This window comes from Anopheles gambiae, chromosome 3 (genome assembly GCF_943734735.2).
Source record: "Anopheles gambiae chromosome 3, idAnoGambNW_F1_1, whole genome shotgun sequence".
Taxonomy (NCBI): domain Eukaryota; kingdom Metazoa; phylum Arthropoda; class Insecta; order Diptera; family Culicidae; genus Anopheles; species Anopheles gambiae.
Genome location: NC_064602.1, coordinates 9663270 through 9690938, shown reverse-complemented (window position 1 = coordinate 9690938; position 27669 = coordinate 9663270). Strand labels below are relative to the sequence as shown.

At 48.4% G+C, this 27669-nt stretch overlaps 5 protein-coding genes across 7 annotated transcripts in view; 4 read left to right on the top strand and 1 right to left on the bottom strand.

The window, feature by feature from the left end:
• Positions 1 to 15930, top strand: part of LOC1277627 (tyrosine-protein kinase hopscotch) — a 31316-nt gene extending 15386 nt beyond the window's left edge. For all 3 annotated transcript variants that reach the window (XM_317101.5, XM_061654685.1, XM_061654686.1), the window contains exons 2-14: positions 2306 to 3472; positions 5335 to 5657; positions 5748 to 6018; positions 6107 to 6264; positions 6345 to 6440; positions 7271 to 7384; positions 7474 to 7778; positions 7889 to 8016; positions 8103 to 8754; positions 8834 to 8947; positions 9051 to 9601; positions 9683 to 10020; positions 10110 to 15930. In XM_317101.5, coding sequence (XP_317101.4) covers positions 3221 to 3472; positions 5335 to 5657; positions 5748 to 6018; positions 6107 to 6264; positions 6345 to 6440; positions 7271 to 7384; positions 7474 to 7778; positions 7889 to 8016; positions 8103 to 8754; positions 8834 to 8947; positions 9051 to 9601; positions 9683 to 10020; positions 10110 to 10257 — 3450 coding nt within the window. In that variant the 5' untranslated portion in view covers positions 2306 to 3220 and the 3' untranslated portion in view covers positions 10258 to 15930. The remainder of the gene's footprint in view (positions 1 to 2305; positions 3473 to 5334; positions 5658 to 5747; positions 6019 to 6106; positions 6265 to 6344; positions 6441 to 7270; positions 7385 to 7473; positions 7779 to 7888; positions 8017 to 8102; positions 8755 to 8833; positions 8948 to 9050; positions 9602 to 9682; positions 10021 to 10109) is intronic.
• Positions 15931 to 17096: 1166 nt separating this feature from the next.
• Positions 17097 to 22072, top strand: LOC1277628 (vacuolar protein sorting-associated protein 54). Its single transcript, XM_061656954.1, has 2 exons — positions 17097 to 17663; positions 18024 to 22072. The coding sequence occupies exons 1-2, from the start codon at positions 17485 to 17487 to the stop codon at positions 20809 to 20811; spliced, it is 2967 nt and encodes a 988-aa protein (XP_061512938.1). The 5' UTR covers positions 17097 to 17484; the 3' UTR covers positions 20812 to 22072.
• A 244-nt stretch (positions 22073 to 22316) lies between these two features.
• LOC5668260 (DNA polymerase delta subunit 3) lies at positions 22317 to 24650 on the top strand. The gene is made up of 4 exons (XM_001688950.2): positions 22317 to 22545; positions 22630 to 22785; positions 22857 to 23871; positions 23944 to 24650. The coding sequence occupies exons 1-4, from the start codon at positions 22477 to 22479 to the stop codon at positions 24162 to 24164; spliced, it is 1461 nt and encodes a 486-aa protein (XP_001689002.2). The 5' UTR covers positions 22317 to 22476; the 3' UTR covers positions 24165 to 24650.
• A 127-nt stretch (positions 24651 to 24777) lies between these two features.
• On the top strand, positions 24778 to 27055 carry LOC133393847 (uncharacterized). Its single transcript, XM_061660658.1, has 3 exons — positions 24778 to 25230; positions 25300 to 26129; positions 26223 to 27055. Exons 1-2 carry the CDS (start codon positions 24884 to 24886, stop codon positions 25568 to 25570), a joined length of 618 nt encoding a protein of 205 aa, XP_061516642.1. The 5' UTR covers positions 24778 to 24883; the 3' UTR covers positions 25571 to 26129; positions 26223 to 27055.
• Positions 26456 to 27669, bottom strand: part of LOC1277631 (uncharacterized) — a 27422-nt gene continuing 26208 nt past the window's right edge. Inside the window, exons 7-8 of the mRNA XM_061660654.1 lie at positions 27485 to 27641; positions 26456 to 27409 (exon numbers count right to left, since the gene is read on the bottom strand). Coding sequence (XP_061516638.1) covers positions 27140 to 27409; positions 27485 to 27641 — 427 coding nt within the window. The 3' untranslated portion in view covers positions 26456 to 27139. The remainder of the gene's footprint in view (positions 27410 to 27484; positions 27642 to 27669) is intronic.

The window sequence follows — 27669 nt, the reverse complement described above, 5'->3', positions numbered from 1 at the left end:
ATAATGGCAATCAAATAATTAGCATCAAATCACCACCAACCAAGTTGTTTGAGCTCGTTCGTGTATGATCGGTTACAACATCGGTTGCCTTCCCCGGGGGCGCCGCCGGCCTGCTGCTATTCAATATCTATTGTTCTGCGAAAATCAACACCTCAAAGCTATGTTGAATGGATTCTACCAGTTCACATGAAATTATACAGCTTCGATGGACTGACTTTTCCACCTGCATTCCGGTTAATGGAAACACATCCTAAGGGAGATTGATTTATAATATCTATTCGCCAGAATGTGCACTCGGAAGTGCAAAACCACCCCCAGCTTTTTGGGTTGCTGGGGAACGTTTCATTCTGATATCAAAAAGGTTAAGGAATGCTTAAATGGCGACATTAGATGTTAATAGAAGGGTTAAGAGGGGTTACTCTTGAGAATGATGCTTTTAATTGACCCCCAAAAAGACGCGGTGTACCTCGCGGGCATCCCGACGCCATGGACAGTGATTAAAGGTATCAACCACAGATCGATGGCTTTCGGTTGAAATTTGCACAGAGAGGGGACATATTATTATGATTTCTGAATCAAAGACCTTCAAAGTACAAGAGGTCTAGTGATGGGTAAAATCTGGAGACGGAACCGACTAGTTCTGCCCAGCAGGAGTCGTCCGGAGTAGTTCGGAGTAGTTCGGAGTCGTCCGGAGTTGTCCGGAGTCATCCGGAGTCGTCCGAAGTCGTCTGTAGTAGGAGTCATGCGAAGTCATAGTCGTACGGAGTCTCCAGGGTCGTCCGAAGTCGTCCGAAGTTGTTCGGAGTCATCCGGAATCGTCCGTAGCTGAAGTCAGCTGGAGTCATAGTCGTTCAAAGTCTGCAGAGTCGTCCAGAGTAGTCTGTAATTGGAGTCATGCAGAGTCATAGTCGTACGAAGTGTCTAGAGTCGTCCGAAGTCGTCCAGAGTTATTCGGAGTCATCGGGAGTCGTCCGTAGCTGGAATCATAGTCGTTCAAAGTCTGCAGAGTCGGTCGAAGTCGTCTCGAGTCATCCGGAGTTTTACAGAGTCGACCAGAGTTGTCCGGAGTCGTACGCCGTAGTTGGTGTCATCTGGAGTGCATAGTGCTCCGAAGTCTCCAGAGTCGTCCGGAGTCGTCCGGAGTCTGCCGGAATCTATTAAAGAAAAGGAAAAAATACCATTATTTGAAATGCCTTCGGCCGATTCCAAACGACTCCGACTCTGGACGACTCCGCACGACTTGGGACGACTTGGTCTCCGGTCGGCTTCAATTGCGGGAAGAGCTAGTGGATCCAATTTTACCGGAGTCGGAATCGTACTAACAATAGCAGGAGTCAGATCGGAGGTCATTTTTTCACCATACTCAAATAATGAAGCAAATGATTGGTCGGTTTTGTATACATTTTATATCGTTGCATGCTTCACATTGATGTTTAACAGTTTTGAAATAAAAAAACCCTTTTTCTTTGTCATTTTTCAAATGATCGCAAAACTAAACGCCAATTCTGAAATGTAGCTGAAGAGATGCTTTGTATGTTTACAATTGATAATTGTTTTTTAAATCACTCTGATATTGTTTTGGGTTTGTTTATTCAATTAAAAAAATTCATCCAACCAATCATCAGTTACAATTAAATCTCTAATGAACATTTAAATTCGTTTTGTCTACCCAACACCACTGCCTGTGTTTGTGTGTGGTTTTGCGTGACGCGGAATCATTTTAATGCGCGTTTAATTCTTCCGATCAAAACGAATTCGCGTGTGCATCTGTTTCACTTATCACGATTCTACTGACCCTCCTCCCCCTTGTTCAATGGGCTTTAAATTATGTTAACCCTCCTATATATTGGGTTTATCAGAGTTGTTCCGGCTTTAAGCGAGGGGATTTCGTTCCCATCCTATCGCGTTAACGCGCTCTCGTGCTCACTGTCCTGTGGTGGCGTTACTCCCGGCAACAGGTTACCGCATATATTATTAACCCATCCTTCGGTTGTCAGTAGTTGTTGAAATTGGTGGTCACTTTCCCGTACCACTCGTTGGTGGTGGTGTTGTGGTGTGATGGTGGCATCGTCGGTGGTTCGGTCGTTAAAGCATGGGCGTCCGCGGCATCCCCGGGGGGGAGGTGGGGGGGTGGTGAAGCTTAATGAATTAAATATATACATATACCCTTTACACTGGAAATGCTATTTGTGCGCGCATAATGTAATTAATTGTTTTACCAAGTACCGAGCTACCTACCTATGGTTAATTAAACTGATTCTTATATGTGTCTCTCTCTCTCTCTCTCTGTTTCGAATCGTTACAGCACAATACATACGGACAGCAACCGGCTAGAAAGGATGGTTATGGGTGGCCTCGCAACGCAAGCTTGCCAAAGTGACCTCCCAACGGACATCATCGAAACCGTTTGAGCAAGGAACCAACCACAACCACCAATCAACCCACAGAGTGACGGCCACGGGCCGACATTCAAGCGTCTGAACAGATGAACAGCAGAAGGCGGCAGGACCTACCCACGTCTAAGCCTTGGCGACACACACTCACACACACACGGTGGGCTCCAAAGGCATTAGGTTTGAGCCCGCGTAATTAAGAACGTAGAATAGAGCTGCCGAGCAACAGCATTCCTTCCGTTCATCAATCGCGCCGATGCATCGGCACCGATGTGTGGTTGATGTGGTTCAAAGTCGAAGGAAGTTTACATCTGTGATATCTGTGTGAAATGTTCAAAGTGCGTTTATCAACAACACGTGTGTGCGGTTGCGGAAACGACGATATGATGCCATCCCGTTCGCGGAAGGCGAATGAATTGATCAAATGTCACACAGAATTAGAAGGTTTCCCATTTTAATGTGTCCAGTTCCGTCGAGCACTGGTCGGAGAGCGTACGTTGCGTAGAGAAGACCAGATTTAGAGCAGGTTAGAGCTAAGAAAGAAGGAGCGGAAACCTTTTACATCCTCCAAGAGGAAATGGTGCGCGCTAAAGTTTGAAGTTTTAAACAATGTTACTGCAGTTATAACTACTTAAACGTCTATCTTGTTATTTGCGTCCATAAAAAGAAGTGTCCAACAAACACACAACGCGTCCGTATAGGTAGTAAAGACAGTAAGGGACAGATTAGAGAGTGGTAGAAAAGGGATATCATTTTCCTTCCTGTGTGGCTACCGGTGCGCGATCGTTGCGCCCGGTAGTTGACCCGCGGAAAAAACCCCGTTCGCTATGCCCGATGAAGCGGCGTACCAGGTGTTCAACTATGTGGCGGACTGCTTCATCCACGTGCCGGTGGTGGGCCGCGCCGGCGGCGAGGACGATACGTGCGAGCGTGTCTGCCGGGCGGTCTGCGAGCAGCTCAAGATAAAGCCGGTCGTGTTTGCGCTCGTCGGGTTGCGGCTGCACGACGAGAAATGGTTCCTGGCCGGCGGGAGCCGTCCGTCCACGGACAAGAAGTACGACTTTCGGCTGCGGTTCAAGGTAAGCTTTTTTTGTTACTTGTGTCAATCCTGTATCACTTGTGTCAATTCTCTTTTTTTAAATAATAAAAGACTTCGAGGGGGTGTGAAGATTGTTTGTGGGTGAGCTTACAAGTACGTCCCACCCCGGCGGTGGTGACACAGTTAGAGCAAAAGTTGCATAGTTATAACTTCCATGAATTATTAGATATCCATCCACCGCTAGCTCCGAGAGCGGCAAAGAGAAAGAGAGAAAAACAGTGGAAGTAGAAAAAGCTGAAGTAAAACATTAATAAATTAAACATCCAGGCCCATGCATAACTAATAAAAAGTGTGCTCGTGGATCGATCGTGGAAGCCAGCAGCGACCCATTCGGGCTGTTTATTTTCCTTACCCCCACACACACACATACACACAAACTGCTGCATCCATAATTAATCCTCTAAGCGTTCTTGGGCTGCACTGTATATGCCGCCTTAGGCTTCACAGAACACACTGTATAACAGATTGGGCAAACTTACTTTTATTTGATTATTCTCCCTCTGTCTCTCTCTGTCGGCACTTGTTGTTGCCTAGACCGATTAGTTTGGTTGCACTTGATATTAAATACATGCAGTGTATGTGTGTGTGCGTGTTTTGTGCTTTTATGGCGTATGGGTGTGGTTCGGAATTGTAATATAACTAATCTATTTGCCTTTTGGACGCGATGTTCTTGGTGGTGGGACGTGATTTTGTGTTCGTTCGGTTCCCTTGCCCCGGTTTACGGTTTGCTTTACGTCGGAAACTTGGACGTGACAAGATATGGAGAGAGAGAGAGGGAGAGTGTACGGTGAATAGATGCACACCCTCTAAAGCAGTCGCTCCGGGAGGACGTTTGTTTGCACTTTTCAGGGTTGGGAGAAGGACAAGATAAACGGGTGTGATGATTTAGCAAAATATTTGCCTTCCCTCCCTTCTCGGGATGTGAAACTTTAAACAATTGCGCTACTTTACATCCGCTCCAGCCGCGCTCTATCTTAACAGCTCTGCGGTCGTCTCCCGTTTTGAGATAGCAAAAGCCTGTAACCCCAACGACGAGAGAAGCTGTACGTATACCTGGTACATAGGAATTTATCTTCGCGTTTTAACCGCTTGCAAATGGCACCCCTGGGGCAGGGATGTTCATCTTTTGGTTGTTGGCAAATAGTTGGTTTTTGTTCTATATTGTGCGTCCTAATTACGTGTGGAGTGGTGTTGTGCTTCTTGAATCTTTCGTAAAGATTCGTTCATATAAATGGTTAGTGATGAGTGATTTGAATACTGAATCTAATCTTCAGAGATTCCTGAATCTTTTCTGTTTCATATGACACATACGACGAGGTGATGCAATCTTTGACTCTTTGGACATTGATGAATCTCTTATCCTTTGTGATTCATCATTTTTAGAGATCCACGAATCATTAGAGATGCATGAATCGTTAGAGATTTGAAGACTTCAATCTTCAAGAATTTATGATTTTTTGGAGCTCCTTGAATCTGTAGATATTATTATTTCGTTATATATTCATAAATCTTCAGAGATTTATGGTTTTTTGAAGATTCAAAAATTGTCAGAGATTTAAGAATGTTCGAGAAATTCATCAATCTTTAGTGACTCAGGAATCTTTACAAAATTAACGACTTAAGGTTCATTTCAATGATTCATTTTCAAAGATACACTCTGAAGATTCACTCAGTTTCCTAAATCTGGATCTGTACTACCCATCTCTAGTCTCGAACAACCACAAAAGGATGTTGTTTTGTATATCCAGAGTGAAAGGGTTCTCAAAACAACCAAATTCTACAAAGATCACATTTGATATTCACATACATTCCTGTTCTTCCTGTTTTCACTAATTTCCTCAGGTCCCGGACCTGTCCTGCCTGAAAGCGCTCGACCAGGAGCTGTTCAACTACTACTACAGCCAGCTCCGGTACGATCTGCTGCACAACCGCATCCCGGAGATCGACTACCGGAAGTACAAGAACAAAATACTCGGCTACGTCGTGAACGACATGTACCGGAAGATGATCGAGGACAAGGTCGGGCTGAGCGAGCTGAAGCGTGACTTTGAGAAGTACATCCCGCGCAAGATTAGCCGTGAGCATTCGGTGTGCTTCGTGAACGTGGCCCAGAAGCGGATATTCGAATCGCTCAACTCGATCCAGAACCGAGATCACGATGTGAAGTAAGTGGCGGCGCATAGCCGACAACACGCGTCACACCCGTAAGATCCTTTTCATGTACAAACTCTCCCATTTTTTTTATCGCAACACAGCTACGTGAAGAACGTTTACATCAACGATATCGACAACATCGCGCCGGGCTATCTGTACGAGGAGTACGCCGCCGAAATACAGTACCCGCGGGGGGAGTTCAGCTCGCGCACCGGCAAATGTCCGGTGAAGCTACGGTTTCAGCCCTACGGTACGGCGGTATCGAGCCGCGAAACGACCAAGTACGGCTCGACGGGCGGTGGGCTGGAGCGTACGCTAGACCACGAGGATGCGACCACGACGCCCGGCCTGAAGGTGTTTTATGCCAGCAAGGTAATGTCTGGTCTTGTTATACGACACAAGAGGACCTTAGAATGTGCTTGCATGCTTACTCCACAACATTTCGCTTCCATTCCAACAGTGGCAACATGTGACGAATATCGACGAAATACTCACCATACTGGTGGAGAAGCTGACGGTGAAACTCGCGCTGGAAGACCAGTCGGAGCCATACTGTATAGACTTTCATGATCAGACTGAACTGAACTCGTTCGTAACCTGCCTAGCCGGTTACTATAGGTAAGCTGGCATGTGTATGTCTTTCCGAAAGCCCGGCACCTTAACATGCGGTCCGCTCCGTTTCCCTTTTCTCGTTACAGGTTAATGTGCAAATGGACCGTGTATCTGTGCCAGGACTACCTTTCCTCGCCGATGCTCAACTTGCTGAAAGAGCTCAAGTGCCACGGTCCGATCGGGTGAGTCTTTTTCGATGGGAAAAGGGCAGGTGGGGGGGGGGGGGGTGATAATTGCGGCAAAATCATCGAAGCTGTGTAGGGTTTCATTCATACCCGAGGACCAAGTTCCACGCATTCAGCAACAGCAGTACGCAACGATGCCAACGATCCAAACTGCGCTGTCACCCGGCCTGCTGCTCCTCGTATCTTGGAAAAAGGGCTTAGCCCTAAAGTTGCGCTTTCCTTTCATTCTTTTATGTGTGTGTGTGTGTGTCGGTGCGCCGCGACATCGTATACACCGAGAAGCTACCGAGAATCGGCGTGTCATCGTCATCATCATCATCCTCTGCCGCCGCCGCCAACGTGGTTGGTGTGTTCCGTCCGTCCGGGCCGGATGAATGGAAAGTTTACGCAAAAGCCAACCATCCTGCTGCCTCGGATGAGGGGAAGGGGGGATACATTCTTCGAACTTGGTGCGCGCACTCTCGGTGCATATCATTTTACAGTGCGGGCTTTAGAGAAATGGTCGCTAGGCGCCTTTTGTGAGTTTGATGAGTTTGAGGTACGGCATGTCATCATGAGGAGAGCATTTTTCGCGTTAGTTTTTTTGTAGCATTTTCCTATGCTACCGGATGGAGAATAGGCCCGTGCTCAGCTTTAAGTGAGATTTTGAAAAAATAAGGACTTTTCCCATGTAACCTTAGCTAATAGTTCGCAGATTGTTGAAGGACTGGACCGCTTCTGCGAAATTAGGCACGCAAACCTCCCTCTCTCTGTTTGATGGGGCCGATTGGTCGGGGGTTTCGTTTAACCCCCAGCGTTCTTATGCCCTTATCTTTTCTTTTCTTCAGCGGAAAGTACTCCACCGACAAAATTCGGGAAAAGAACAGCAGCTGCGGTGCGTGCATTATACGCCAGTGCGAGGAGCAGTACGATACCTACTATGTCGATATGCTAGAAACCGAGTAAGTAGAAGGACATGCAACTGTGCACGCGGTGTTGTGTGTTTTATCAATTCATTTATCTCCTCCACAATCTCCTCCTCCCCATCCAGTGGACTGATAAAAACGTACAAGCTTATCCACGCCGAAGATCAGTGGCACGTGCAGCGCGACAAGGAGGAAGAGGAGGCACTGCACCGGTACAACCAGCTGACGGAGGCGCTGAAGAGCCTCAACCCGGAGATAACGAGCGTGTACCGGTTGCCGCCATCGGACAACGATACCGCCCCGAACCTGCTGCTCTGCCGGCCGACGCACAAAGCCTCCCCGAAGCGGCTGCTGCGCGGCGGCACGCAGGAACTGGGCCAGAAGCGGGCCTGCATTATCAATGCCGCCAAGGAGCTGGTTATCAATCGAAGTGCGTGTGAGATACGGCGATACGGCTAATGCTGTTTTGCTAATTAATGAAAAAGGAACAGTTGGTTTAATTTGTGTTTTTTTTTTTTCGTGTGCTCTTTTTCTGTACAGATGCGGTGGAAGATGAAAGCGACGGTTACACGAAGCGAACGCGGGCCGACTTTCTGCTGCCGAACAACAGCAAGATGGAGGTTACGCTCAAGCTGCTCAAGAACGAGAAGGAGGGAGAGTATTTGAAGGTTTGTCGCTACGCTACCATCATCGCACGCCGCTAGAATCTGTCCTCTAACCAGCACACTGGGTGGTGCTTTCTTCCCTTTTGCAGGACTTTCTGCAGGTTGCGGGCCAGTGGGCAACGATCGATTCGATCGATATCATCAAGCTGTACGGTATGACCGTTTGCAAACCGATCACGATGGTGCTCGAATTCCCCCGGTACGGTCGGCTGGATGAGTTTCTGCGGACGCGGCGCACCTCGGTACGGCCGACCGCACTGATCGAGATCGGCCATTCGCTGGCCCGGGCCCTGTACTACCTGCAGAAGCACGGCATCATCCACGGCCACATCCGGTGCTCGTCCATGCTCGTCACGCAGTACGACGAGGGCGAGCAGCGCGTGCTGGCCAAGCTGGGCGATCCGGGGATGCACGGGCAGCGCCGGCTAACCAAGCACGATCTGCTCTGGATACCGTACGAGTATCAGGATCTGAGCGAGCAGAGCGTGGCCCGGTTGCGGGCGGATCCGGCCACCGATGCGTGGGCCTGCACCTCGACGCTGTGGGAAATCTTTAGCCGCGGCATCAAGATGCACGTGTACAAGCCGGCCGAGTTTCTGCCCACGCGCAAATGGCTGCAGACGATGCCGCCCGAGCTGAAGGACTCGAAGCAGATCTACGAGTGTCTGAGCTGCGGCTGGCACGCCGATCCGGACAAGCGGCTCGCACCGCAAACGGTCGTGGGGCTGCTGGTGCATGCGCGTATGTATTGCGGAGGTTGGATGCATTTTAAAAATATAATAATCATTTTCTTGTGTTCAAATTGTTTGAAAACAAACAGGTCAATTAGACGGTAGCTACTGCACGGTCGGGAATGGACATGTGAACGGTCACTCGACGAGCAACATGCTGAATGGGTCTGTCTTCAAAAATAGTATCCTGTCAATGGAAACCAGTGAGTAGGATGGGAGAAGGGAACCAAAGCTCTCCGCAGGCTCTCTTTCTTTCCACACAACTCCAATGCTTATCGCTTCTGTTTTGTTACATTTTCCCGACAGACTCCACCTTGATTCGGTCCCGTACCGACTGCACTTCCTCGTCCTACGTGAGCAACGGTAGCGACAGTGAGCTGCGCAGCAATGCCTCGAGCGGCAGCAGCTCGCTTCCGCTGCTCTCGAACTCGGTCAACCGTTTCAGCGGCGACTCGTACTACGAGAAAACGTTCGTCAACTGCTCGGACTACATTCAGCTGAGCGGCAGTGAGCGCATCTTCTTCCACAACATGCTCGGGGAGGGCAATTATGGGCGCGTGTACCGGGGTACGCTCGAGCGGGACAACCAGGCGCCGCGCGACGTCGCGCTGAAAACGATCTACGACGATCGGCCCGACCTGGGCCGGGTGAAGGACGACTTTAGGCGCGAGGTCGATATTATGAAAAACCTGCGCCACACCAACATCGTCGAGTTTATCTGCTTCATCGAGGAGCTGGACAAGCTGGTGGTGGTGATGGAGTACGTGCCGCTGGGATCGCTGCTGGCGTACCTCGGCTACATGCGGTACGAGCTGAAGGAGCTGGACCTGCTGTGGATGGCGCGCGATATAGCAAATGTAGGTGAACGGGATGAGGAAGCGGATTGTACATTTTAAAACGAACTAATCGATCGAATTTCGCTCCATCTCCCCTCGTAGGGCATGAATTATCTGTGCGAGAAGAACATCGTGCATCGCGACCTGGCCGCACGCAACATCCTGGTGGAGAGCAAAAAGTGCGTCAAAATCTCCGACTTTGGGCTGGCGCAGGTAACCGAGGGCAGCAACTACTACGTGGCGCGGCACAGCCGCGAGCTGCCGATCCGCTGGTACGCGCCGGAAACGCTCGAAACGCAAAAGTACTCCTCCCAGTCGGACGTGTGGTCGTTCGGCGTGACGCTGTACGAGATGTTCACGTACGGTGCGACACCGTACTCGCACGTGGACGTCAAGAGTGCGGCCCAGTTGTATCAACTGCTGCAACGCGAGACAAAGATGTAAGTGGTGTGTTGGGCCGCTGTCATGGTGGTTGACTTTTCGCACGTGCGATATGATTCTCTTTCTTTCTCTTTCCGCGCTCCGACAGATTACAGCTTCCGGAGGATTTTTCGTACGTGTACGATAAGCTGATGGCACCGTGCTTTAAGCGGGATCCGCACGAGCGCATGACATTCAGCGAGCTGCTGGAAGAGCTGAACGACATGATCAATCAGTACGGTGAACCGATCTATTAGGTTTCGCAGACAGGCGGATGAGTTGAATCGAATCTGTGAATAAGCGCAAGCGTGTTCTTGTGTGCGCAAGGCAAGCCATTATATTTAATGTTTGAAGAAAGAGAGAGCGAGAGAAGAAAGGGCACAGAAGATGGAAAAAAGTGTAAAGTCTTAGAACTAGCAGGTAAGCGAACCTAGGCACATCTGTGGATCTGTATTTTAACTTAACTGTGACACGATTGCACAGCACTTTGCGCACAGCACACGCCATAAAAATGGGCAAGAACAAGTCGCGCGCCACATTTCCTTGTGAGCGCAACAACGGTTGTCGTGAGGAGAAGAATCGTGTATTCCAAAGCCTAAACCGATTGCACGCGCGTTCGCACTAATGTTATGGATATAACTATACTCACACACACACATACCTTCGTCAATTTTGATGATCATTAGATACACAGATGCGCTATTTGTTGTGAAGAGAATGTAGGGAAAAAAATGAAGCAAAACACATACATTCGCACTTGCTAAGAAACAAAACAGTATGAATAGTGTATTGAATGACGTTTTAGCCGTTCCTCTATGTGCTCTCCCCCCCCGTGATGAAGAAAAAGCAGAATTAAGTGTGAAGGAAAACAAATTAAAAGCTGTAAGGAAAGATAGCGCGAAGAGAGATAGAGAGAGATGAAAAACCCGATGGCCGGTGTACAAGAAAGTATTGTGTGAACGAATCTTAATGGTTGTCCTTTTTACAAAATACTCGTGTCGTGTCCCGTGTTCTAGCGGAATCATATTAGAAATAGTCTATTGGGAAACGACGTCGTCGTTGGTTGCGCTTTTTATCAAGCAAAAGTGTGTGTGTGTATGTGTACAGTTTAAGAGAGAGCGAGAGTGTGTGTGTGTGTATGTGTTAATTAACACTAATTACACGGTCATACTCGTACATACTTTTAACTTTACTAACTCGTTATCACTTTACTCGTAGTGTGGCAATCAGAAAACACGTGTGTGTGTGTGTTAGTAGTATGCCAATGTGCGCCTAAAATGGGGGAATACTAATAACAAAAAGGGCTCTATTAATGGGTTAAAGCTTCCTCCCAAATCCACACTCACACACATCCTGTTTAATGATGGGAAAGGAACGATGAAATGTATGTGCCGTGATTATGTATACATAGATGTGGCTTATTAGTGAAATTTGAAACAAAAACTAGAAGAGAAAACGAAGCGATTAAATACGCAAGATCTACTATATGTGTGTGGGTGTTACAACTCTAAATTAGTTTACAGTGCGCGGGGACCTAACTAGAGCGAAATATTAGTAACAGGGTTTTTGGTGTAGCTGGAAGCGCTCAGAACTTTATCTCGAAATCCTACGAAAGGATGCGCGATCGATACATTTTCCCACAAAAACGGGGCGAGCCACGTCATGCTGCAACCGTGAAAACGATCTCTTTGAGAAGAATTTTACTGTGCAATAGAGAGACGCACACACAGACAGAGTCACACAACTACATACTCTATTTAGAACTGTGTTTTCCTACGCATACATTAGTTATGACTATTTTTAACCACAACCTCTGGTACCAATTTTCTACACGGAGCCTTTTTCCCCACCCGAATCTTAATCTAGAAAAAACTAGAGAAACACGGTTGGCGAGGGTGGATGATTGATTTCCCTGTGTGCCGCTCCGATCTGTTGGGGAATTGCAAATTTTAACGTATGATAATAACGAGCGATATGATTGAGATTATTATTCAAGTACAACGACACACACACCCACACATACACAACACGACCAAAACCTGCGGATAGAGGAAATGAAGACGCTTCCCTAAAAAGAAAAATATATAGTTCAAAAAGTTTTTTTCCCGACCGGAATATGGGGTAACTCGCGCGCCAAACGGTATGACCGTTGTGTAGTATGGTAGAAAAAGAAAATGATTCACGCCACCCCCCTATCCCCATGGCTGGATGGCTTTTCGCGCCTAGAACGACTCTTCATCTCTGGTGTGTAATGATGGAGGGAACTCAAAAATTCCACCCATAAATTCTTTATTGAATTCTTGAGATCTCTCTCGCTAGTAAGAGACCGGTAGCAGTTGCCGAAGAAAGGAAGAAGCTTAGCAAAAGTAAAAGAAACTTATATTAAAAGAAAAGGTAACGAATAATAAACATAGATCAATTTCTCAAAGTGCCACTTAAATTTGAAACCCGACGACAAAGCAGCAAGCAGCAAAACACGCACGCTCACACCCCCCGCATTCACAAACTGCATAAATGGGAAAAAGAAGAAGAAAAGAAGAAGAAGAAGAAGAAGAAGAAAGAAACAGAAGGAAAAAGAAGAAGAAGAAGAAAAAAGAAAAAGAAGACGAAGAAGAAAGGGAAGAATAAGAAGAAGAAGAAGTAGAAACATTAGCAGCAAAACGTAAAACAACGATAAAAACCCCCCCAAGCAAGAACAAAACTAAAACAAACAAAAACCCATGACCATTTTGTGGAAAATCAGGAGAGAACGAGAAAAAGACACACACAACTAAGCTAATTAGAGAGCGAGAGAACAAAACTCAAATGCAAACCGAGTAGAGAAGTGAATAGAAAATAGTTAAAAAAAAGAAGTGTATATCCACAGGCGCTTTTAAAGCACTGCTTTGCAAAATGAATTTAGCACTCGGTGGTTTCACATAAAAAAGCAGTTTTACCAATTAGATGGATAGATGGAAGAAAGCGTTAAATAGCAGATTAAATAGAAGAAGGAACACGAAGAAGAAAAGCTTAAGGATTTGAAGGAAGACGACGGTAGCGGAAACTTACATAGTGTATTCACACACACACACGTGGACTCAAAACATTGACCAAGGCAAGGCACTTTACTTAAGAAAAACATAGAAGCGCTGCCTCTACCCTGTTGTGCTGTATTCAAAGATGTAGAACAAAAAACAATTCCAAAACACACACACATGCAACAAGTTTGTTGGATTAGAATTTTATTAACGATTGAAGAAGGTTGCTTACAAGAAAATAGAGTGAGCGTGTCAAACAAGGTTTCTCCCAAACACACACACACACAAAATGTGTATGTGCATAATAAGAAGAAGGACGATATTCAGTAGATAGAGCAGAAGAGAGTGAAAGTTATGTTTATGTTTTCTATATATATTGCTTTTACAGGGTTTTTCATGGGTTCTCATAGTTGTGGGACGCTTCCTTGACTCTTTCTTATTGGAAATGAACTTTACATGTTGGAAAATTGGACTTGGAGTGGTACCTTGTTTGGACAGGCTCTTTGGAATATCCAATTGGATTTGTCCAACTAGTGTGCTATAGAGTATAATTCCCATTACATTAAGTTCATTTCACTTAAGAAAGAGGCAATGAAATATACCACAGCTATTAGAACTCCTGAAAAACCTTGTATCATCCCGTCAATAACACACCCGCACCACCCCCCGCCCCAAACCTAACCCGTTAGAATTGTGGCGCGCGTCGTGTGTGTGTATGTAGACGATGTGTGAATGTGTGCGTGTCCCAACACCACCACCACCACCACCGTCGCTTTTAGTCATTTTTAGCTCGTTAAGGATGCAAAAGCCTGATGCGGAAGGAATGTGATTGCCCCCCCCCCCCCCCCCCCCTGTAGTATATAGTTTATATTATCCCTCCGACCCCTTATGATCATCATCATCGGCGGAGGATCGGTGGCTGAAAGAGAGATGTAGCTTTAGTGAAACAGAGATGAATTCATATAATTATTTTTCTACACAAACTCAATGTGTATAAGAGAGTTAGTTAGTTTAGAGAAGAAAAAAAATTAGATTTTACGTTTTTTTCCCCATGTATCCTTGTTGCCTTGTTTTTGCGCTTACAGCAACAGCGCCTTGTGGCTTGTGGGGATGTTGGTGACACTGTTGTGTTTTCGTTGACGAGTTATTAGTAGGAAATGACGAGAATGCTTCGGATAGTGTTTAATGCTAATGAACAGGAGAGGACTATGAAGATTGCGGAAAGGGCCACCGTTTACTTACACTTGCTTCCGATTTTTTCGATTTTTTGTTTTGTGTGCGCCACACTGCTGCAACTGGTTGTGTTTTACACATATATATTATATATGCGCCTTACGGGAGGAAGGATGCGCCGCCAAATCCGGCTTATACTTAGATAGCGATGCGATGAACGAACGAACTAACGAACGAACAAAAACTAAAAGAACAAAATGTTTGTTGACTGTGCGGATTTGTAGTTTAGTTGTCTCTCACCCCTTAGAAAGCGAAGGATACGTGTGTGTGTAGAGCCGTAGAGAGAGAGAGCTGAGGGAAGAGAAGAACTCTGTTCTGGTTATAACTTACTTTAATTATATTCGCTTATACAAATCAAAAGGCTCCATTTTAGTAGTCCCCATCGCGAGTGGAGTGTGGTGAATGTGAAATGGAATTTAAAATTCTCAACATACACACCACATCCCGTTTTTGTGAGAACCATTATGTTGCAATGTTTAGCATTAAGAAGAGAGGAACGCTGCTTCAATTTATACGCGAACTGATTTTTGCCTTACGTTTTTTCGTTACACTTTTTGGTGATAAATTTTTGAACATTTATATTTTTAGTCTCGCTCTTGTGGGTTACTGATACTACGAATGCTGTACAAAAATGTATGATGAATATAGAATTGATAGAATTGATAGAATTCCAAAATGCTCCCCGCCCCCCCGTATGTTGTAGATAATGTGAAAAACTACTCACCGACAAACACACATACAGAGAGAGGAGACAGACAGCAAGTTCCCTTTGAAGAAGAAAAAGAAAAACCTGCCCAAATAAAACTCGATGGTACAATGTTAATGAAAGCGTCAGATTTTTAGCATTAAAAACAAATGTACACTTGTATTAACACTTTGATTAAGGTGAAGGAACGATAGGGAAATGAGGCCGTAGAGCAGCTGCACAGCCAGGCAATAGTACACTGCACGTATATAGGGCTAATGTATCTATGTTAAATGAATTAACCCCCCCACCCCAGGGCAAATGGCCTGGAAGCCCTCCTGTACGTGGAGGGTGGAGGCCCTCCTGTACGTGGAAACCTCCTGTACGATGTGATTATTGTGTGCAACTAGGGAACTCGGACCTGCACTACTCGGACCACGTGTTTCGGGTCGGGTCGGGCCGGGTGTGTGTCTCTATCATCCTGACTCTTGCATTTCTCACCCCCCACCTGGGAGGGGAAAGAATACTTGTTGTGTTATTATATTACGGCTATAAGTGGATAAGCAACAACCGGAAAACGAATAGATCAATTCCTGTCCTGTGTATGTTTTTTTTTTCTTCCTACATTGTAGATGTATACTCGTCGTGATGGGACTGAAAAAGCTCTATTAAATATTACAACAAAACCCCAAAAATTGCAGAGAACCAGAGACAAGGGTGGACCCATTACTCTCGCCATTATTACACTTCCTGAAAGTGAAATGCCCCAAAGTGAGGAATCATTATAGAGAAACACACAACCCCTCCATACACACACTCGTAATGGCAAGCAAGAAAAAAAAACACACAAACAAATGGTTATCTTCCTCGTACAAGAGAGATTGAGTAAAAAAAGTAAATGTTTATCGGTGTTCACAGTGAATAAAACGAACGGGGAGAGCGAAAGGTGAAAATTGAAAATGCAAAATAAAGAAAAATCGTGCAATTCAAATGAATATTGGAAGCAACAGTGGAGTTAATGCTTGGTGAATCCGAAATGAAGCAGGAAGGTATGGTTGTAAGCTGCAGTCTCCAGAATGACTTGAGAATGATCTGTAACTGATCTCAAACCTTTTCCTGTCCTAAAACTTATCCTTATCTCATACAAGTTCTGGAAATGATCCTGAATCTATACAGATCTTGGAACTGATCCTACATCCATATCAGTCTTGATGCTGCGTTCGAATCTTTGGGGGTCCTGAAACTGATTACGCATCACAATGATCCTAGAATTCATATCTCATATCGGTCTTGGAACAGATACCTGACCAACTCCATACCTATCTTGAAACGGATACTGAACCTGTGAGGGTCCTAGAATTAATCCCAATTCTTTGACGATCCTGGAACTCTTGCAGATCCTGCCAGGGACACTGATCCCATAACGGTCTTGATACTACACCAAATCTATCTACATCTATAACAGTGCTTGGAGCTGATCCCAATCTAATACCGGTCAAGGAATTTGTCTTGAACTCATACCGGTGCTGAAAATGATCCATCAAAAATATTCCTGAAATTGGTCCTGCATCAATGCCAGTCCTGGAGCTAATCCTGAACTCATAGCGGTTCTGAAATCAATGTTTGAACTTGTATGATGGCCTGGAACTGATTCTTAACGCATACCGATTCTGAGTCTAATCACAAACCTATAACAGTCCAGGAACTTTTCCTTAGGTTATTCGGAAACTGGTGAAACTGATCCTTTATCCATAATGGTCTAAGATCATGTCTTGAACCAACTACAACATTTTCGACATAAAGTAACAAAACGAATTACTTGAGAAAACGAATTACTATTTGCTCCCAATGAATCAGCTCCAATGGACATCGTTTTGGTGCAAAGAAACTTCTCTCTATTAATTCCTGATTATTTTGGTGCTGCTTAATAGCTGAGTTCAGCCTCAAAGTGGCTACAAAAACATTCCCTTCTGCTTTTTATGTCTTTTGCTCCCATTTGCTGAATTCCAAAACCATCATAATGCTCTTAATTGGCCCATCTTCTAAGAATCCCGAATGGTGATTGTAATTTAAATAAATATTCACTCCCAAAGAGACATTCGCCGAGTACCACCTGTACCGTCACACCTTCACCTCTATTAACCTGTCACTTCGTCACAATCGCGCACGTCACTGAGCTGTCAAAAAGAAAAACGAAAAAAAAATCGGTGGTGTGTCAGCTGAAGAATTTTGATACGTTGTGTGTGTACTTTTCCCCAAATGCTCCTGCTCGCCGTTCGTATCATTTATTTGCCCGTGTGTCCCACGTAGCGCCCGAAGACCGGACGCGGATTGCCTGGTTTAGTTTCTGGCTGATAAGAAACCCGTGCTGTCTGTGTGTGTGTGCTGTATTGTGAAAGTGTTCCGAAAAATTCATTCCACCCGGCTGCTGCACGGAGTTCCAGTGCTCCGTCATCATTGTCTCTTCGTGGACGTGCGCGTGTGCGTGTGTGTGTTTTGTGTTTTGAACGGGACGGGCAGGGTCATCCCGTTCCCAACAATATGTGCCAATGGCAAAGTCTACCTCGGGAAGTTTCGATCTGAAGGAACCACCGCCTTGGCAAAGCTGCCAGTACTGCCTTTCCCCCGTCTCGGCCCGGCCAGCTGAGCAGCCCAGCAGCCAGGACCAGCAGCAGCAGTCCCAGCAGCAACAGCAGTTTTTGTTCAAAAATACCAACGAGTTTGTGAGGTAATGGGGAGGCGAGTTTGATTGACACATCCGGAGGAGGGAGGAAGGGTTGCGTTAGTGATGATAGCACGGAGAGACTTTGCCACGCCGCCCTGGGGCCTGGGGTTAATTAGCACCAATTGTGCCGAACCCACCCCATCGGGAGGCCGCTTACGTACTATCGCCCACCCAAGGCTGCGAGGAAATTGATCTGTATAATTGTTTTTTACCGTTTTCGCGTTACGTTTTTCGGTACGGGCATGGCGCAATCGCTCTCCTCCTCGCGACCGTTTATCGCCCGTAGCTAACACACGCGCCTTTCTTACATGTTTGCTCTACTTTCACCCTCTTCTCTCTGTCTCTCTTGCCATGTCGTTTCAGACACCTTCGCCAGCAGCACTGCACGGTGGAAGGTGGCTCGTACGTGTGTCGCTATGGTTACAACGGTGTGTGCGCGTCGCTACCGTTGGACGGTGTGAGCGATCGCGACTACGACACGCACGTCACCCGGTGCCACGTGCAGGCGCAGCAGAAGGAGCCGCACGTGAAGTGGTCGGTGTTTTCTGCCGCCCAAAACCTGCCCGCCGTACTGAACGACCCGAGCCGGGGCAAGCAGACGAACTTCTTCACCAAGAAATGGGGCGACAGCTTCGTGGAGGGTGCGTCGATCGGGCCGTCGCCCCGCCTCGCCGACATCCGGTGGGACCAGTTCGATGCGTACCTGAAGCGCATCGGCAAGCGGTACCGGGTGCACACGCGCATCGCGAACGTGCCGACGGCGAACGCCACTAGCCAGCAGGCGCTCGTGAGCGACCGGCTGCCGAACGGGGCCACCGCCAGCCTGAGCGACATCCCGGAGGTGTTCCTCAAGCAGCACCTGGAGCTGCACCGGCCGGCCACGTTTGCGGCCGCGTTCGCCGGCATCGGCACCGAGGGCGGCGAGCAGACGCGCCAATCGAGCCGCCAGCTGCAGGAGCGGCTCAGCCACTACCTGGACATCGTGGAGGTGCTGATCGCCAAGCAGGTGGCGGACAAATCGTCTGCCTTCTTTCACGCGATGACGTCCCAGGACGCTATCATGGAGCAGATGACGCAGGCGCTCGCGAATGTGCAGCGATTGCGCGCCAAGATTGCGCAGATCGACGACATGATCGTGCGCGAGTCGCTGCAGGTCGTGCGAGCCGAGCGCATCCGCTCGAACAACAATCTCGTGCTGGAGAAGCTAAAGCTCATGTCGACGGTGCACCAGACGCAGCCGATGATACAGCTGCTGCTCAGCACGCAGGACTACGTGGCGGCGCTGGATCTGATCAGCACGACGCAGGAAATACTCGGCCAGGAGCTGACCGGGGTGCACTGCTTTCGCCATCTGCCTTCCCAGCTGTGCGAGATGGAGCTGTTGATCGACAAGATGCTCAAGACGGACTTTGAGCGCTACTCGACAGCGGATTTGAACCGGCCCTTCCGCGCGGCCGCCACTGGGGAGGAGCGCGTGCTCGAGGAGGACAAGCTGATCTGCATCATTTCGGGGCTGCTGCGGAAGCGCAGCCTGGACTTTATCGACACGTACCGGGACGAGGCGATCACGACGGTGCGGGCGATTGTGAAGCAGCTCGTGATTGAGGTGATTGCGTCGGGCGATGCGGAGGTGTGCCTGACGGGGGCCGGCGAGGAGGCGCAAAGCTTATCGCTCTCGGAGTGGATTGTGCTGCTGGAGGGTGCGACGGGGACGCTGCTGAAGCTACTGCGGCGCATACGGGCGGTGCACGACGTGATGCAGCAGACGGCCGACGCCAGTGCCGGCCGGCTGACGGACGATGTGAGCTTTATCGACACGGAAGCGTTCCTGTCCGCGGCGGACTATGCGGTGGTGCAGGGCAAGCTGGCCAATCTGCTGCAGAGCGTGTGCAACTACTGCCACGAACGGTGCGCCAATCTCGTCTCGAACCAGAGCCTGGAGCGGAGCGCCGTCAGTGCGGAACAGATTGCACAGCTGGCGCAGATTGTGGAGCGGTTTGCGGACGGTTGCCTGGCGGCGTGCGGCGTGCAGAGTGCCCCACTGAAGCTGGCCCTCTGTGCGCAGGGCAATCGGTTTGCGCAAAAGTTCCACACGGAGCGCAAATCGAAGCTGGCGCTGTTGCTGGACAGTGAGCGTTGGAAGCAGGCGGAGGTGCCGGCCGAGTTTCAAACGATGATCGATTGCATCGCGCGCGGCGAGTTTCACTGGAGCAAACCGGCGCTGAATGGGCATCAGCAGACGAACGGGGGCGGTGCGGCTCCGTCACCGCCCCAGTCGGTGCTGAAGGTGGAGGGCGAACCGTTTGCCCTGGTCGGTGCGGCCCTGCTGCTCGTGCAGATCGTTAGCGAGTACTGCCGGTGCGCTTCGCAGCTGCCGGTGATTGCGCCACAGCTGGGCCGGAACGTGGTCGACCTGTTGCGCATGTTCAACTCGCGCTGCTGCCAGCTGGTGCTGGGCGCGGGGGCACTACACGTCGCGGGGCTTAAAACCATCACCAGCAGCAACCTGGCGCTGGTGTCCCGGGCGCTCGAACTAGTCCTGTGGCTGTTGCCGCACGTGAAACGTCACTTCCGGGCGCTCGAGGGCGCGAGCGCAGTACCCGCGGGTGCAAACCACACTACCTCCGGATCGGCGGCTGGCCCACTAACGAATGGAGGAACGCATCAGCCCACACCACCACCACCACCCACGAGTGCCTCCTCCTCCTCCACCACCACCACCTACTCGTCCATTGCCGGGTACGATTCGGTGGAGAAAGACTTCGTCAGCCACATCAAGGAGATCGAGAACAAGGTGCTGTCGATCGTGTGTGACGTGGTGACGGGCCAGCTGAACAATTGGGACGCCAGGCCGCCGGTACCGTCGCAACCGTTCCGCAACATTAGCCGGCAGTTCGTGAAGCTGCACGAAGCGATCGCACCGATCCTGCCGGAGAAGCAGGTGCACGCCATCTACCGGACGGTGCAGCGCAACTTTAAGGACAAGCTGCGGGAGCAGCTTCTCCGCAACAACATCACCAACAATGGGGGGCCCCAGCACGGTGTCGTCGTGTCCGAGCTGACGTTTTACATGGAAACGCTGCGAACGCTGCGGGCGATGCCGGTGGCCGAGCTGCACGACGATACGATGGACGATATTTGGTTAAAGTGAGGCGTGAAGCATTCCAGCCTTTGGTGTTCGGGGAAAGCCCAAGGTAAAGAAAAAGGTTCAAGGGTTACTATGATAGGGAAACAGCGAAAAAGCGAGGGTTGATTGAGCTTTTAGGTTTAGTTTGGCGCTTGCGATGGGCTTGCGAGCCCTGCCCCAGTGCATTCAATTGCTTTGCGATTTTATTTATACACCCAGGCATATACACACACCCACAAACTTCCGTTTTTTTGCATGTGCACCACATCCCCCCATTGCGCTGGCAAAGCCACATTCTCCTACCTTGCCAAATGTTATCGGTTGTGCGTAGTTTATTGTGTATAGCTGTGTATTGTACGTTTGCGCTTTCTTGCTTCGCTGTTATAGATTTCTTGCTCACACACCTGCCTGGCCGTCAGCTGCTCGGGAGCTTTGCTTGGGCATTTACTTTAATAAGGCGACGAATTTGCTCGCGAACAGCCAGTAAAACATCCTTTTATTTAGTGGACGATTATTTACTTAAGGTAGTAGTACTGTACAGAGGGGCGCGCGTTACCTAACCAGGATCATTTCATACCAAAAAGAAGAGCGCAGGGAACGCCTAGAGTATTACGTTTCGGGGCCGTTGGCAGTGCTGCGGCATTTGTATTTCCTTCTCCCTTCTTCTGTAGCTTGTAGTTGTGAGAGTCAGCCTTCAAATTACCCAAATTTTGTTCCCAACCTTCCTCGAGGAAAGGATTGTAGCTGACAGGAAGCTTCCTATACACCCCATACACACACACACTTCCACAGAAAGCAAAAGGCCACTGGGCATATGTGCAAAAAAGACTGTGACCGTGTGCGCCCAGCAAGTGTCGAGCGTTGAAGTAGTAAGGGCGCGCCCCAACTAGCATCGAAGATGGCAAGAATAATACAATGTAATCGAAAAAACCAACCATGCGATAACGTTAGAACGCCGCATCACCAACACCAACAGCTCACCAACTGCACCACCGCTAGGACTCTCGGGCGAGAGTGGACGAGAGACAAGAAACGTTTAGATAATTTACTACAATTGGAAACAACTACTATTAAAGCAAATATTAAAGCCTGCAGCTGCTGCTAGAGCTACATGCTACATCGGGGGTGTATCGGGCATTGTTCCGATCCGTTCGTACCGGTTCGGTCTGGTAAGATTGGCAGTTTGAGGAAGGGTTTGAAACGTTTAGGTAATTATAATGACGATACTTGCCGCAAACACAGGTGGATTTAATAAAGAATAAAATTGGCAGCTCATGTAAGAAAATGCGTCTGTGGTTGTAGGTGAATTGAACAATCAGTGAAAAATGAAGAAAGAACGTTGAATTGAAGAAAAGTATTACTTAATATACTACAAAATAGTTTAATTTGTCATTAAAAATGCTCTGAATGTGTTGGTAATTCAACTTTCAACTCGAAATTCCTTTTAACGGAACATTTGAAAGTGTACCCGCTCGTGTGGCTCACGCCATTTGATCCATCCAGTATGGTGGGCGATGTAAACAACGTTTGACAGCCGAAACGTCAGGGCGAGAGAAAAATTGCGCGAATATCTTGTGCGTTGTGCAGTTTGTTGTTACGCTCCTTTTCCTAGCTAAACGTAGGTAAAAAGCATTTTCCTGTCGATTTATTGCCGTTTTGTGTCTCTAGTTTGAGTAAGTGTTCTTAGCTATGGATGACGAGCTGCTAAAAACGTGCCAAAGGGAGATAGGGCACATTGTGTTCGATGCCAACGAGAAGGTAAGCTTCAAGGTCTTTTTAGGGGGCTACGTTTCCGATTAAATAATGTCCTTTTTTGTACAAATTCCACCTTTTCCACCGTAGATTTCTACCCGTCGGATCAGTAACACGTGGAGCTTGGACAGCAAAAAATCGCTGGAAGTGCTGCAGAAATGGGTTGATGGGCAGAAAGAGCCGAACAAACTCTCGAAAGAGTACGTCGTGAGGGGCGTCGATAAAAATGGCAACGTTTTCATCACTGTACGTTGACAGTAGAGTGCATAGGAGGAGTTTCGTATCGATTTCTAACTCTTCTCCTTCCCTCCTTTCAGCTAGCGAATGAGGAAAAGCTGGAAAAAATCAGCAAAACCTACCCCAAGTGCTCGAAAATGCTTTACTCCGTCGAGGTTGCGTCCGACGTTCGACCGCTGAACGTATCCAACGACAACGAGTTCAGTGTGATCCGTTTACGGTTGGAATCGCAAAAGCGTCAAATAGAACAAGCATCTTCTTCCACCGCCCCACAAACAACGCCGAAACCGGCACCCGCGCCCGTCAAACAGGAGCAGAAACCCTCGAAACCGAGCATGTTTGCGGCGGCCAGCAAGCAACAACCCCCGGTAAAGGAGGAAAAACAATCACCACCCGCAAAGCCACAGGTAAAACCGGAACCCAAAACAGCGGCATCCCCACCGAAAGCTTCGCCGAAAACACAATCCCCGAAGAAACAGGACGCGAAAAAAGCCGTCACTGGGAAGGGATCAATTTCATCGTTTTTCTCCGCCAAACCCGCCGGTACGGCACCGAAACCAGTACCCACTTCTGTCCCAGTAAAACAGGAACCCCAGTCACCTGCCCCGGAGCCGGCGAAAAAGGAGCAGAAAGCCGAGACAGCGGTGGAAAAGTCCCGCAAGCGAACCATTACCGATGACGAGGAGGAAGAGGAGGAGGACGTCATCCCAAGCACCCCGCAGGAGGACAAAAAGCAGCGCGGGGATAAAAGTAAAAAGCGCAACACCGGAAAGCCGCTACTGCAGCGCAAGAAGAATCCGTCGAATCCGTCGAAGAAATCACGGCTGCTGCAAATTTGTGATTCGTCCAGCGATGAGGAAGCGGACGGGAGGGAAGCTGGGGCCGCAGTCGAGCAGCGAAGCGAACGTTTGGTGGAGTTTGACGAGGAAACGCCGATGGAGACGGAGGTGGAGGAGAAGGAGCAGGAGCAGGACCGCAAGCCGTCACTGTCGCCGGAGAAGCCGGTCGAGAACGATTCGAACAGTGTGAACCGTAACAGGGGCAAAGTTAAGAAGCTGGTCACCAAAACGTACACCGACGAGGAAGGATATTTGAGTGAGTATTGGAGGGTCCTTACCATCAATGATCGTCTTAAATTGTAATACCATTTTCCTTTTTGCTTTCCAGTCACGGTTAAAGACTACGAAATGGTTTCGGAAGATGATGAGTCAACGGCCAATGGAACGGAGAAAGAAATGGCAGCACCGGCAGCAGGAGCAGCAGCACCCACCAAGCCGAAAGCTTCCCTCGCAAGCCAAGGCAAATCGTCCTCGGCAGAGAAGAAGGCAACACCGCCAACGCCGAAAACGAAGCAAGGCTCCATTATGAGCTTTTTCGCGAAGAAGTAAAAACTGGTTTAAATTCTAATAGGAAAATCAATCTTTCCAATCATCAAATAGGAAACGGGGAAAGGAAGCGCAGCGTGTTACGTGTTGCAGTATAATCTCTTGAAAAGGTAATAAAAAAGTGGAACAAAACTATTTCATGTTTCTTCTCCCTCCTCGGTTAGGTTCCGGGCATACCTTTTGTTACGGCAAGCGTAATGGTAACGCGTCACCCTTAGTACGCCTTTAGTTTAGTTTAGTTTTACTTATTTTTATAGAGACTTTGAGGTCTTGCTCATTCGCCTCTTAAGGTAGAGGGCGCTATCAAGAAATTTACCTACGTGTAAATTTTACTTAATCATAATTCTATTACGCAGTGCAAATTGCTGTAGATCGGTATCGTGCAGCTCGAATTTCCGCAAGTGCAGCTCGAATTCCCGAATTCTGCCGTATATAAGCGAGTATTTTTTCTGAATAAATTTAGTCAAGTTCCAGAGTTCAAAGCAACAACATCGTGTCTTCATCATTACCAAACTTCCTCTTCATCAATAACACCTTTGCCTTTGCGTTTAGTTCAAAAATCCTTCTTTGGTAGTGTGCGTACAGTCAGCAGTAGAAGAACGGCACCAAAAAGAGGGGAAAAAAGGTTCAACAGACGGGTTGGTCCTTTCCGTCTGTTGCCTCTTCCTGTTTGCTCATTTGATTGCTATTATCGTTCCACCCGTCGCCGTCGCCTCGCGCTAATGGGACAGCGCACCACCGTGTTCCTTAGACAGTGCGCACAAGCAAGTCCGTCGTCACAGTGGCAAACGTTTCCCAAAGCTCGGCGGAGAATGACCGTCCTGTGGGTAATTGTCGGTTTCCTGTTCACCTCCTGCGCTGGACAGTCGCTAAACGACACGTACGGTGGGCTGATTATCGAACACGTGCGCGCAGAATCATCCCCAGCACCGGTGCCAACGGCCCAATGGAATCAACTGAAGCGCTACTCGATGCATTACGGCGGGGTGGCCAGCAGCAGTGCAGCAGGCGAGGAGTCGACCGCCCAGTCCAATGTGTCCCTGCTCAGTGAATCGCTTTCCTCTCGTGCGTAAGTAACAGTGTGGCCAATCTGTGGCTGTACAGTCCCGTTAATGGCAGCATGCACTTCTTTCCGCAGGATGTCCGGTGTGGTCGGTGGCATCAAGCTGATCATTCTCGCGTTTCGTGTGATTGGCGAGTTTCTGCGCAAGTTCGGCGCGGAGCTGCGGGTGGCCAAGTGTCTGCTGATGTACTCGCTTACCTTTCAGCCGCTCAGCGCGAAGGTCGCAAGCGGGACGATCGTGAACTGGCTGACCGGGTACTTCGGTGCGGAAGATGCGCGTGATCTGTACCGGTTTTTGTCGCGCAATCTGTTCGCGCAGCTTGGGCTTTCCGGGGCGGATGTGTGAAGTTGAGCTGTGTGTGTGCGATGGGCCGGCAAGGTGCGAATTTTTCACAAAAGTTCGGATTATTGTAGGTTTATGCGGGTCGGCATCGAATCCGGTTCTTTCATAAGCACCCGATATCTGATTAATGCCTAAAATCGAAGCAGAACACATCTCATCAATCGAATTTGATACTGCTAACAAGGAGATAAGTTAATACCTATAATTAAAACAAAATAAAATAAAATACTTTTTGGTGGAATCCTTCCATTCACCACTCAAACCGTCTGGTAGTGTCTCTAGTAACCTTGGTTTGCATGAAACGTCATGTTGGACCGTTTGACAGTTGGTGTATTCTCGTCAAGATCAAAGTAGGCGGACAAACTGTGCGGTTGATCAACGGTAATCTTGCGTTCCCTTGTTGTTGCCGAACTCCGCCATATCGTGTTCTTTTCTTTCGCAATTGTTCCGCAAAAGTGTTCACAAAATAAACCGAAACGTTCTCCGCACGCTCACCCTACTGTGTATCGTGCTTTTGCTTATCGCTCCCTGTGCCTATGAGATCGAAAAGGTCATCACGCACGTAAGTAAGCCCGGCAAGAAAGTCTCTTCCAGGGAAAACTGAGAGAAATTCTCATTGATTCTTTGTCGTAAATTCGATCTGTCTTCCCCGTAGCCAATCTACCAGCTACAGTTACAACGAGATGGCTAAGTCTTCACTTCATTCGACTTTGAAGTTTCTGAGGAAAGTCAGCCCGGTACTACCTGTGGTCAGGATTGCTTTGCAATACACACTCGGGTTTCATTCGCCCACCATCGAATGGGCACAATCTCTCTTGCCCGACTGTTTCACCCTGAACGAGGTCCGAGAGATGCTGAAAAAATGGTAAAACACGCGCAGACACATGCTTTTTTTGTTGAATTACTCTTTATTATACGGATTTTTCGACGATTACACCCCAGCAAAGATGAGGTGAAGTGGTCGTCCACATCGTTCGCCCTCCCCTCTCCCGACGAGACTAACAACATTACGGGAGACACTACTAAACGGAACTCCGGCTCCTGCAAATCGTAAATATATAGAACTACATGTATCTTTTTCTATCATCACTAGCTGATTCGTTCGCACGCACTTCGTTCTTCGTTCTCTGCTGCTCTTTAACGTTACATTGATTTCTATCGGAGGTTAAAACAACACCTCACTGTAGGGGACAGAGTAGTGGCATCTTTCACGCGCTAGTCCCTAGTCGCGCAGAAGATGATCATAACTTAAGGAAAGCGCCAAGAGGCGAAAAGGCGAAAATAGAGGGAAGATAGTAATAAAATAGTAGACGTACAGAAACACAGACACACACAGACAGGAGCCTGTGTGATCCTTCATCGCGAGATCACCATCGGGGGACATGGTGGGCAGTTGGTAAATAGATAACGTTGGTCCTGAAACCAGGAACGAATTCCTCACAATAAAATATATGGTAAAAAAAAATACGGAAATAAGAAAGGAAACTATCAATTATGGCCGCTCAATATGTACAAAAGTGTTTGGACACCGGACAGTGTTTTTTAAGTCCACTGGGTCATCCGGGACCTTCTCTAGCCGATAAACTGCGACAGATCGGGGAACTGGAAGCCCTGGAACGTGAACGGTGCCGAGCCGGTCTGCTGCTGCACGATGCGCGACCGTGCAATGCGCTGAGGAGGTGGCCGCAAGCTGATCGGGATGTTGCGGCCCTGAGGAGTGCCGGCATTCTGCAGCACCAGCCCGCACTGGGCGCTGCACACGTCGTCCCGCAGGATCACATCGCGGGGCCACTCGCGGGCCAGCTGGGCACAGTCGGTAATGCGCAGCGAGGCACACTGAGGCTGGAAGGAGGAACGAGAGCACGTTAGTGAAAGGGGATCACACACACACACTCTGGGAACTTGCAGACAACTTACTCCCTCGTTGGTACAGATGCAGCTGGTGCAGGGCGACGGGAAGGCCGACTCGCCGACGTTCACGTTCTTACCGCCGATCTGGCATCCCTGGACGACGTTCTCTCTCCACGCGCTGAGATCAATTTGTGGCATGGAGTTGCACGGCACACGTGGATTGCTACAAGAAGAAGATGGAGAGCATGAAG